Genomic DNA, 12,528 nt, shown 5'->3' on the forward strand with positions numbered 1-12,528 from the left:
TAGACCCTGCAGAGTTTGTGATTCCTGTGACTGTGGTCCAATCATGACGAGTGTTTGAAAGCAGTACACTAGGTGGTTTGCAATTCTCGGCCTAATTGTTACATTTATTTTTGGGCCTTCCTGAGTTGGCGGTCACTAATTTAGTATTGTGATTGTGGACAAGGTGTTGTATAAAACGAATAATTTATTATTTTGTTCGTGCATTGGGGCACGTAATACCGCACTCGGCGCGAGATTCGCCACTGGTCTATTCAACGCGGCGCTACGCGCCTTGTTGAATAGACCAGTGGCTTATCTCGCGCCTCGTGCGATATTCGTGCCCTAATGCACTCACAACTCATAAATTATTCGTATATGAGAGAATTATAATTCCAAGTAAAATAACATTTAAAACTTGTTTTTTTTTCTCTGTATAAAGTAAGGAGGCAAAGAAAAACCGTTTCACTGTTTAGTATGCTATAATCCTATCAATGCATTGCCTCTTTGAAATAACTTTAGTATCATTTCATCTGCAATCTGTACATAATAGCATACTTTTTTTGTGAACTGTGGTGAAAAGCTCTTACCTGACAGTTCGAAGCCTCATCGCCTAGGATCTTGTAGAAGTCCGGGTAAAATTGTGAGTCCTGTATTCTTACTTTACGCAGTACACTGCTCGAACACATGCTCTCCGCCAAGTCACGTGACACAGTTCTTCCGCATTTCAAAAGTTGCATATCTAGAGATTTCTGATAGAACGAATATGAATTGACAGTAAAGGAAAGTAATTATCCACATGAAGAATGTGGTTGATAAAAGTACACGCAGTTGATTGGAGGTTTGAAGCTCAGAACAAAAGGGATCATTATTTTGATACACGTTCGATTCATATCGTAATATCACTTATCACCACTCATGAAGAGAATAATTCATTCTCATTTTGATATAGTATGAGAAATAGCAGAGACACGATAACTATGACTTCATCCATGCTCGTGTTTTGTGCCCTAAACAGGTATATGCCCAAAATACATAATCATGTACTGTACACGATACTCAGTTTGACGTCTCCCTTCGATACATGGCGTCTTTAGTACAATCAAAGTTGAATGATTACTTCAAGGGGCATTTTGACAACTGTAACTGTAGCGAATCGATCTGATTTTATTCGCCCATGAAACTGTTTTACATTCTCCGTAGAGTCCAATCATTTTGCCATAAGAACAATAAAAGACATAATTATTGCTTGACTCATCATAACTATTGTATTTTTTCTAAATGTCACAAGGAAAAATCTATATACAATTTACAAAAAGACACGTTCTGATTGATTACAAGATACAAGTGCATAAATTAAGTGACATGGTGATTAAGATTTAAAACACATAAGTTATCATAAGATTAACTGTGTCATACGAGGAAGACAATTATTTTACACTAACACTACTTAAGTCGATATTACACTTTACAAGATCTTGCATTTCAGAACGATTTATCCAATCAATAGCACCTGGTCATGTCTTAAAACCAACTTTGAGTAAAGCTGTTGATTTTGCAGATTATACACTCGTTTTTTTTTTTATTTCTGCATTTTCTTTCTCCGAATACAATTGCAAATGAAAACAAAATGATACAGATACATACAAATCAATACAAAGAAAAATCATTTGCGTAAAAACATTCAGTCTGAAGTGACATAATTATGATTCAAAACAACATATTAAGGCATACTGTATCTATTAACAAAGGAGAAATCAATACAGGGGACCGTCATCAGAAGCAGAGCTTGACGTGGATGAGGCCCTATCTGAATATGTGATACCAATGTAATACAACACCAATTATATATGTACTCATAAAACTCTTAATCTTAATACACGAAACGCATTTTGCTACAGAAAAAAAAAACAGAAAAGAAAAATAGACTTGGCGCTTTAAACCAAGAAAAAACAAACAGCACGCAGCACCATTGAAAACTGAATGGTATAGTAGACAATATAAGTGTAGGTGTGTGCGAGTGACAGTGCGTCGTGTGTGCAGGTGACAGTGCAAGAGAGAATAAAGGCTGTAGCATGCCTATTTTGTGGGTAGGGTGGGATTTCACGGAGCACGCGAACGATTTGCGAAGGACAAATGCGAATGGCAAAATCCAGCATTCGTATTTTAGTCTGCAAAAGATCGCCAAACGAACGTGAGGGTTCGGAAGCGTCGTCAATTGTTCGCGAATGTCGTTTTTACTTCGGCGATGATTTCAAAAAAGTTTGAAATTTTTTGCGAACCTTTTCCGCACACTTGGTCGTGATTTGCTCGTGAATTGTTCTCGAAAGTGTCTTTAAAGCCTCGTCATATGCGCAAGACCTTCGCAAGACACGCGCGATGTTCGCAAAATGTTCGTGAAACCCCAAACAGACTCCGAAACTTTGGAGAATGTCTCGCGTATGTTACGCGAAATCTGCGAAGTTTTTCCGATCATTTTACGACGTAATCGCAAACTGTTCGCGTACCTTTTGAGACATTCTCGCGAACGTTTGGCGCACGTTTGGGGATGTATCACCTATACGTTTTCTACAAATAAAAATCGTACCATACATCTAAACATCAAACAATCATTAACAACTACAGTAACAAAAGAAATTAAAGACTACCAAAGAAAAAGACATGTTTGATATACAAAAAAAAAATCGCAGAATACACTTAATATTAATCTAAAGTATGCAAAATTTCATTTGAACTGTATATAGAGATTATGTGTTGGAGGAACTGCAAAAAAAAAATGAAATGCTTTACTAGTGGAGATAGGTCCTAGGGAAAAAATGTAGGCAAGCACACGATAGAGAAATGAGAGAAAAAGAAAGGAGAATAGAGGAACGAAAAAAAAAATCAACTTAAGACAGCTTCCACCTCTCCTTGGGTACATTTTCTCCCATGATTATTGAACATTTTTCGTTGTTCGCATTTCCGTCGCGTGTTCTTCGTGTACGTAACATGCTGTACTTTATAGCAATGATACACACGACATTCGCACATACGTCGTGGAAACTTCGCGCAAATTGCGCAAAAATAGTTTTCGGCTTCATTGTCGGAACACATTCGGAGAAAAACTTTTCCGAATGTTGGATTTTGTCATTCGCGTCCTTCGCAAATCGTTCGCGTGCTCCGTGAAATCCCGCCCTAAGGTATACGCTTTACTGAATGTATGCAATATCATTATCAAAGAAAGGAACGGGAGGGAATGAAAAAAAAATAAAACTGAAAACCACTTTGCATGGATCAGGGCTTACTGAGACTTCGGAAAAAAAGAAAAAAATACGTTGGTCAAAGACTACTAACTGGAAACATATTTCAATAATAAATGCTTTTTAAAATGAGCTTTAAAGGAAAAAAGTGAAGTACACTGCTTTAATTGATCAGGTAGGTTATTCCAGAAATCGGGACTGTAATGTCTAATTGATTTCTGAGCTAGAACAGTTTTGGGGTTTACAAGGTGAAAATCTGTCGGACGGCGAGTTGGATATGTGTGTATATTCGAATTTAAGTGAAAAATATTATGAAATAAAGAGGGAAGTTGATTTGTTGCATACTTGTACATAAATATACCTGTTTGTAAAATGTGGATGTCCTGAAGCTTCAAAGTATGCAAACGATGAAATAAAGGATCTGTATGAGATAAATATGTGGAATTAGTAATAATAAGAATAGCACGCTTTTGGAGTAAATACAATGATTTCAGTTTAGTAACACTAAATTTCACACAGGGAAAGACGCACACATAACTACGGAATCTTATTATTGTTCTACACAAAATTTTCTGAAATATTTCAGATCAATATTCAAGCAGCGTCACTCACCACTTTGTTCTTTCGCACCATGAACACCACTCCTGACACTCTGTGTTCTGGTGAATGGGCTAGTCTGTATTCACCCCATCGTTCTCCCACTGCTCTGGTGGCCTCCTCAGTATGACACTCAAACGCAACGTCAACACAGAAATCACGTTTATCATTCTCTTCGTCAACACTGAAAAATGATGAGAAGTAACTGGTATGACAGTTTATCAAGCCTTTGATGATATCAAGGCCAAGCTCTTTCCCTGAAGCTGAGGCGAAGTAGAGTACGTAGCGAAACTCCTTGGGTTGACGAAGAAGTTTCTTTTTCACCTTTTTGTACTTGGTGCGGTCATTGGTGAACAAATACCCAATATATACCCCTGCAACGTATTCTTGAAACAGTTTGTGAGGAAAAGAAACAGTTGTCAAAACCAAGGATGAAATGTTAAAATTGCGTCGACGTTCCCTTGTGATGACATCTCTTTCTGTAGTCAGAACTCCCACTCTGCAGCATGTTTTCATGGCTTTCAAACACTTTCTGAATTTGTTTTCAGGAAATGAAAGATTTCTGTCCAATAAACCGTTTAGCGCTATCTCGCTTATTTCTTGAATTGCCATTCCAGCTTCATTTAAATGCTCAGCAATGTTCTGATTCTCTAAATTTGAACAAGCCTTTGATGCGTAATGTTCTTTCAGAAAAGATATCATCTCAAAAAATATCATGGAGAAAGTTTGCAAATGTTGCATTTCTGTTCGCCTCTCTTCACTGAAGTCTTTCCACATCAGACAAAGCATCGCACAGTAGATAGGAAATGGAGCCATATTTGACTGGACGACATCATTTTCTTCCATAAAACTGATCAAGCTTTCTGCAAGATTGTCGTTCGTCGCAATCCGAAAGTACCTCGTAATGTAAGTTGATAAATTCTCCTTATTAAATCCATCGACGCTAAGAATAGTGTAAGCGTCAGCAATAGCCGTGTCCATCATGAACTCGTGTGTTCTCCATGGTCGTGTGGTCACAATTACTTTGCATGACTTATATTGCTGTATTCCCAAAATCCGAATGACATCACTGCTGTCAATTTCACTTAATTTCCCGTTAAACTCATCAAACCCATCAAGTATAATGAGGACTCTATTTTGATTTCTTGTAATGTAATCATGTATTTGGTTCATTTTTGCTGTATTTCCATCAGAGAGATATGTTTTTACAATACTACCAATACTTTTTTTGTTGGTTACATCTCGAAGAGGTATTAGGAGCACCATGTCCAGATCCTGAAGAATCCGTCCCTGGCACCAGTCCCAGGCAATCTTAGCGCAAAGTGTTGTTTTACCGACACCTCCCTCACCTTGTATCAGAAGCCGCTTTGAAAGGTTTCCATTTTCATCGTTGGTCAGAAGATCGTCGTATGTTATTGGTGTCTTACACTTGCTATTTCGGTCTATGATACTTATATTCGTATAAATTTCATCTAATTCAACACGCTCCATAAAGTTGAGTGGATCCACCGTGACCTTGCGTCGTGACACACAGTAATATGCCTTCAGCTCTTCCTTGCATTGCTGTACTTGTTCCTTGGTTAGCGGTGATGGTTCTTAGAGGAGAAACCAAAAGATAGCAAAAGTAAAGACACAAAAATCATTATTGTACATACTTATGAATGTACATAAATACCCGCCCACTAAAAGATAGGCATATTATTATGCATACACAGATAGACAGAGAGGGAGAGAGTGAGAGAGAAAAAAAAATAGGGCCTGGAATATAATAAATCGATTGATCCAAAAGTGTAAACGATAGTTGCTGATGAAGGATAGCATTACAAGGCACTCAATCCTACAAAGTGTTACGATCAAATCATATTATTATTTCTTTTTTCTTTTATTTTCTTCGTACAACGAAATTACGAATGTGCTTAAAAAGGATAAGATGTAATCTTGAAAATAAAAAGTCACTGTGCATAACGTAATAATGCATTTTTTATAACGAATAAGTTTGTGGTTATCTGCATTTATTATTTCTTACTCAGCATTAATTCTTCTTCCTCGTGAAATATTTCTGGTATGTTTGGTCTTCGCCAGCAGGGGATCCAGCCACATCCTGAAATATATCAACAGAGTGTCATCATCAATGATTGTTTTCATTTAAAATTATATTCTGGGCGCTATATTTTCCACACCTTTTTTCGTTTCCCCTCTTTTCATGCCCACATTTTCAGGTCACCATCACGTCAAGAATACGCTTATGACGTACTGTTTGATGCATTTTCCCCTTTATGAATATTTCTTTTATTTTAGAGCGATTAATCATCCTTGGTAGTAGATTTGAGAGTTCTGTGTACACGGGATATTCGGTCGTCTGTACTAATGTTATTTTTGTATCAGAATGATGAAAAATGCAAAGAATAAAAAACAAAGAAATACAAATACAAACACACACACATTCACAAATGACTACAAATTTAAAACCTTACAAAAATAAAATAGACAGACACCTTTTCGCGGTAGGTAGTCCGGATGTTTGCTTTGAAGATACTTTCCAACTAGGAGAGATAGGATGACTATAGCAACAGACACACCAATGGCGAGTCCGATGATGAGACCAACATTATTACGTTTCCCTGAAATTTGATAAAGACACAAATGAAACACTCTTTCACTTATTATCAAGACATTACATATGGATATAAATAAACGTTAATATCTGTGTATTGATGGAGTCATCCTACGAGACCGACACCCACGAGCCACATGGCCAACTAACTCGACATTTCAGCAAAAAAAAAAAACTAAAACAAAAATGGTTCATGAGTCATATACAGTTCATGAGTCATACGGCCCGTCACCTCGTTAGCACAAAAAAAAAAAGAAAGGGGGGGGGGGTCCATGAGTTCGACACTATGCAAACAAGACCTACAAGTTTGACGGGTACTAGGCCAAACAAAAGCAAAAACCAAAAGCACAACAAAAATAAACATGAGACAGCCACTTGCATGTATGCCTATATATTAAGCCAAGCGAGTGCTTGGCTGGTGTTCCGTTTTTACAGGGAGGTGGAAGAGAGCTCTTCCACCTCCCTGGTTTTTATTACCTAAACTCATTGACCTTACTTGCCTAGTAGTATCGATATCACGGACTGTATGACTCGTGAGCTGTATAACTGATCGTTGGTGTCGGATTTATGACGCGTAGCCTTGTCAATGTCGTTGTGACGTGTTTTTCCCCTACTTTTTCAATGAAAGGAAATGTGTTAACATTTTTTTTTACTACTTTATTGGAGACTAGCAAAATGAACATCTTTTTTTCCCCCTTTTTTTTTTGGGGGGGGGGGGGACTTTGCTAAAAAAAAACAAAACAAAACAAAAACACCGAATTGTATTTCTCCGTGACCAATCTCAATCAGAATATTGGGCTGGAATATCAATTGTATACCAGAGACTACTCAGAAACATAGAATTGACGACATTTCATGAAACCTGTTGAAGGTAGAACGTTGATTTCTCGGGTCGACGTTCCATTCAGCGAGTCACCGGTAGCCACGCACATGAAGGTTTGCTCTGTCCCACGTTTAGCTGAAACAGTGATCGTCTCGAACCTCTCGTATGTGCCGTCAGTAAGTGTGTTCTGTTGTGAAACCACGGAATTCAGTCTCTTTCCCGACTCCTCCTTCCATAGCATGGAAACGTTAGGTTTGAACCCACTCACGACACACGTAAGATTAAAAGAAGGGGTGTTGGAGGGATATTGGTATGTGCATCGGCTTTGACGAGATTGACTCTTGTCAGCGCATTCCTCGATTGTATGTCCGGTTGCCATCGCTAGAGAAATACAAACATTATTTTGAATTGACATATCATTATATTTTGTATTCCAATCCAGATTTCATTCAGCATTTCCAAATATCTAAAAAGACTTTTGCAGTTTGTTTTTATTCATGGAAAACAAAATCTTTTTTATTTATCTTACGGAATTGGCATAATTACAAATGAAACTAGAACCCAACATTGTTCATTTTGAAGAAAAATGAGAAGTGGCTATCATGAATAGGAAAAAAGAGAAAGAACTGTCATGTTTGTTTGTTTTATTTTTAATCTGTACGTTATTAGGATGAAATTACTGATATTTAACATGGAAATGTAATATCGAATCACTTTTACCATAGAAAATCAATGAAGTGACAAAGAGTAAGGTAGTTAGAAGAATAGTGACAAAATTAACTTATTTTAATTACCAGAAAAATATTGATAATTAGGTGAATAACGCATTACCTTTTTAATGACATATATTTTCAATCACACATTATCAAAATATCCATTTGGATAAGTGACTCAGTGCAAGGACTAAAGCAATCAAGTTAAGCTATCAAATTCACGTGATTTCCTGCTTATTTAGGGATCACTTGAATGCTCGAACATTGGTAATTTCTATAGGAACTCCAGAATGTACAGAAATTAACATAATTATATCTAAATGAAACAATGTAAAAAACATGCTGAAAGTGCCTCCGTATGTTCCTTCCAAATATTGTTGCTGCATTTTGTCGCCTTTCTACAAATCACTGCTTAAAGGGGAAAATCGAGCATATCTTTATCACAACATCTTAACTGACTATTTCTGGCCAACGTGGGCAAAACGTGTTGGATATGTGACAACACAATAGGACGGGATGAACACACGACGGGATGGACACTCGTAACAGGCCGTGATTCCCGTGAATGCCGTGTCAAATGTTGAAACTGCATGTCAAAAATTTGCCACAGCAGTTCCGGTGCCAATGAGAAACCTATCAGTCTCAGTTATCGAACATCACGGCTACAATAGAAATTGGCTGTACTGCTTGTATTGTAAGTTGCCTGTAACCCCGTGCATGACAGATGATTTAAATAATATTGACAAGGCATTATTTTACCGCTTTACCAGGATTCATTTAGCTTGCGTGTGTACGATTTTTTTTTTCTATTTAAGCTAAATCATTGAGAGGACTGTCATCTTGTCCAGTCTAGGATCGTCCCATACCACTATATTATGACATGGTGAAAAAGAAAACCTTACTTACAACCAATTGTGATGATCGTGGTATTTTCAACAATTTGGGTATTCTTCAGCACCACCTGACAATAGTAATGACCCCCATCTGCCACCTCCAAGTTAGTGATGACGAGGCTGAAGTTCTTGTCCATATCAAACCGTTCCTCACTGCTCGGAAATTCCCCATCAGCGAATGTAGCCTTGGTCGTCCTCTGCTGCTGACCTGGGATTCCCTCCTTGAGCCAGAACACTGCGAGAGGATCTTCCTGTATGTCACATGGCAATCGGATGTCTTCTCCCTTCCATCCTTGAACGTTGGGGGCAGTGCCTACTACTGAGGCTACAAGATGAAAACATTAACAAAGTAGGTTCATTTCCTGCATGCATGACCTACTAAGCTTCATACACTAAACTGTCTTCCCAGAGTCACCTCCTCATATGATGCATGCTTGTACCGATCTTGGTGCTTCCCTTTCTCTAGAATAACTAACTATTTGGAAAACCCACAGTATTTGTTACGCTTTCATTAAGAGTTGTAGCATTATTCTTACTCATACGAATTTTGTGGGTCGAGGCTTTTGGATGAGTTTAGTCTATCTGATTCAAGGTCCAGCATAGCTTTTTATCCAAGAAAACTGAAAATCATATACTTGTAATGTTAGCTTATTATAACAACCACCTGTTTAAACTCTGTTATAAACTTCTCTCCATATTTCGAAGTTCATCAGGAAAGCACGGATTTTGTTCATATCACAAACACGGATGTTCAAATTCAAATTCAAATTCAAAGTTTATTTCATTTTTCGACAAAACATATGTTTCACTTCTTTTGATAACAGAGAATAAGGTAAATAGAACATAGTGAAATGAAAAGACTGTACAACAATTGAGGACCTATAGTAATCATACATTGTATAATAAAAAAGAAACAGATGTGATCGAAGTGAAGTACATGTATACCGTTGCTTAAAGTGCGAAAAATGGAGGGACCCACTAAAAAGACAGAGCTTGTAGTATGTGGACCCCTCTGAAAAAGAACATCGATGGAATCGATTCATTTGTAAATACAAAAAATAACAAAGTGGAAGAAGTCTGGAAGCCCACTGAAAATTAGATTACCAGATATACACTTTCATAGACGCGAACAAACAGGAAACAGGACTAGACAACAAGACAACTACTGAAGAAAAGGTTGTACAGGACAAAACGGGATGGACAAGACTGACAAACGGAAAACAAAATAGCAGACAAGAACGCACAACAGAAACAGAAACAGAACAAACAGAAACAGCCATCTTCGGCAGAAGCATGCCAAGAGAAACAGAAGATAGTTGTATTTTGACGCCTGAAAAAAGACAAGAAAATAGAAAATAGAGGGACGTATGAACAGGAGTAACATACGGAAAGTCAACTTCAAGACGCTATGTTACACTTGCACAATCACTGATAATTGAAATGAACCAACAGTAACCTTAATGGGTATTAAAAAACATATTTATTGCTGATAAAATGTACGTGGGCACAAAATGGAACTTGCTTGTAACCCCAACGAGAGTCAATAACGTCGTGATTCTCCTTTGAAGCACCACAGTAAGTGCTGACAAGAAAAAAAAAAAAGAAATGCTGTTTTAAAGAAAAAAGAGAAAAATTGGGGCCCTTTACAACAAATGATTTGCCTCAGACAATACTAGCATAAAACAAACATAATAAATCTTAGAGATATTAAACAAGAATCTTTAATATACCATGATGTCTCCACAAGGGAGCTCATAAAAATATCGTCTCCACGATGGAGCTCATAATGGGCGTCACCTCAAAGGAGCTCATACAGTCTCTACGAGGGAGCTCATATAAGAAAATACAACTATTGAATATTGATTATTGTTAAACAAATATTATCCGGAAACCCCCCCCCCAAAAAAAAAACCAAACAAACAAACAAACAAACAAACAAACAAACAAAGAAAAAAAATAATAGAAATAAGAAAAAAAAAGAAAATCATCATATCTATAAAAAAAATCATTATAAAGGTGAGAATATCTATGTTGATGAATACCTCATATTCTTTACGCAAATTCGAAAAACTATAATCATAATACACGTGAGCGTGTATCGCACAATAACTCATCCAAGCGCACACACTCAAACATACACACACACACGCACACACACCCAACCACGCACACACATACTAATATTAAATGATATATAGTATTTGAAATGAAGCACACACACAGTTATATACATTGCTGCCCATAGAGAAAATTACTATAACTGTATCATTATTTTAAGAGAAAGAAAAAAGGATATAAAAATGGATATACAGTGTATATAACACAGAGCTCTGGGCATCATAACAATGTTTCGGGGCAAAATCAGTGATATTTATACAGCAAAATATTTTTGCAGCAAAACAATTGAGAAATATTGTACAAATATTGTGGTGGTTTCAAAAAAGAAAGAAAGAAAGAAAGAAAGAAAGAAAGAAAGAAAGAAAGCTTTTATCAACGCCCCTGCTGGAAAGAGCATAGTATTTCACGATGTTTTCACAATACTATTATGTTCACATAATTATTATAGTCAATTGCTTTCACATTGTGGTGTAGTTTTTCATAGAGTGCGTGCATATAGTAATGTTCTATAAACTGATGCTTCCCAATGTGTTCACAATGTTAAAAACTCTGTAATTCAACAATGTGAAGAGATTCCACAACTTGTTCACGATGTGTTTGATAACATTCTGTTCTCATACTACACTAAAGGGACACATAATTGTCCTTTCCAGCAGGCATGGGCATTGGCAGGGGGCAATTCGTTCATACAACCTAAACGTAAAATAATTCTCTTTCGTCAAAGGCAGTCTGATGTTACAATGAAATGAACTTGAGAATCAACGAAAAAAAAAAAAGGTTGTGAGCTCATCTCTAGGGGAGATTTTTGCATTGAAAAGCATCGAAGTTAGCACACTCAATGTTCATAATAATTTGTTTTTGAGCATTGAGCTGAGAAAAACACAATTTGGTTTTGCCTTATTTAAGTTTACATCAGTCATCATGACATGTGTTGACTATAGACCAATATTCAAACAATGTCAAAGAAAATAACGAACAGTAAACAGAGTTCCAAGGTACACAGGGATTCCAGGTATTTTCCAAAATCGGTCATTTTCAGGTAGCTTTGTCGTTTTGAACACATTTCATTGGCATCTCTCGGTTGGGACTCGACAACGCTAAACTTACTGCATGATCGGGACAATAAAGTTGGGCTTACCTTCTCCAACGTGGCCACAGAACAGAGTAATAGCCAATCTTAATAAGAGAACGAGGTCGTATCTTCTATCCATCACAATCATGTAGTCAAAGACTGAGATAGTTCACAAAGAATAAGTTGAACACACTTTTCGACCGGAATATCCCGAGAGACTGCCAAGTAATCTAGATAAAAAATATCACATCTCTTTTAAGTGATAGCCGAACACACCCATGCCTTGCACCCTTCCGAGACCAACGGAATTCTTTCGTTGAGTGGGCGCATGGAAATAATGGCGACGCAGCCGTTTGCTAGCTGCAAATTCGCACATTACAATGTATATCGCATAGAGCATAATAATTGACACAGTTCATAGCACACATAATTGAAAGGTTCAATGTGGAATGCATTTACCCATTTGCTCATAATTTTGCATGA

General features: G+C 37.1%; 1 protein-coding gene across 1 annotated transcript; it reads right to left on the bottom strand.

Annotated features, from left to right (window-relative positions):
• Window positions 1-3,809: 3,809 nt before the first annotated feature.
• On the bottom strand, window positions 3,810-12,193 carry LOC139732895 (uncharacterized). Its single transcript, XM_071643731.1, has 6 exons — window positions 12,112-12,193; window positions 8,869-9,180; window positions 7,289-7,630; window positions 6,308-6,433; window positions 5,839-5,913; window positions 3,810-5,407 (listed from the first exon to the last, which is right to left on the bottom strand). The coding sequence occupies exons 1-6, from the start codon at window positions 12,191-12,193 to the stop codon at window positions 3,810-3,812; spliced, it is 2,535 nt and encodes an 844-aa protein (XP_071499832.1).
• Window positions 12,194-12,528: the final 335 nt, after the last annotated feature.

The sequence above is a fragment of the Diadema antillarum genome, unplaced genomic scaffold, assembly GCF_040938485.1.
Source record: "Diadema antillarum isolate AM-2024a unplaced genomic scaffold, OU_Dant_1.0 seq00000454_RagTag, whole genome shotgun sequence".
NCBI classification, from domain to species: domain Eukaryota; kingdom Metazoa; phylum Echinodermata; class Echinoidea; order Diadematoida; family Diadematidae; genus Diadema; species Diadema antillarum.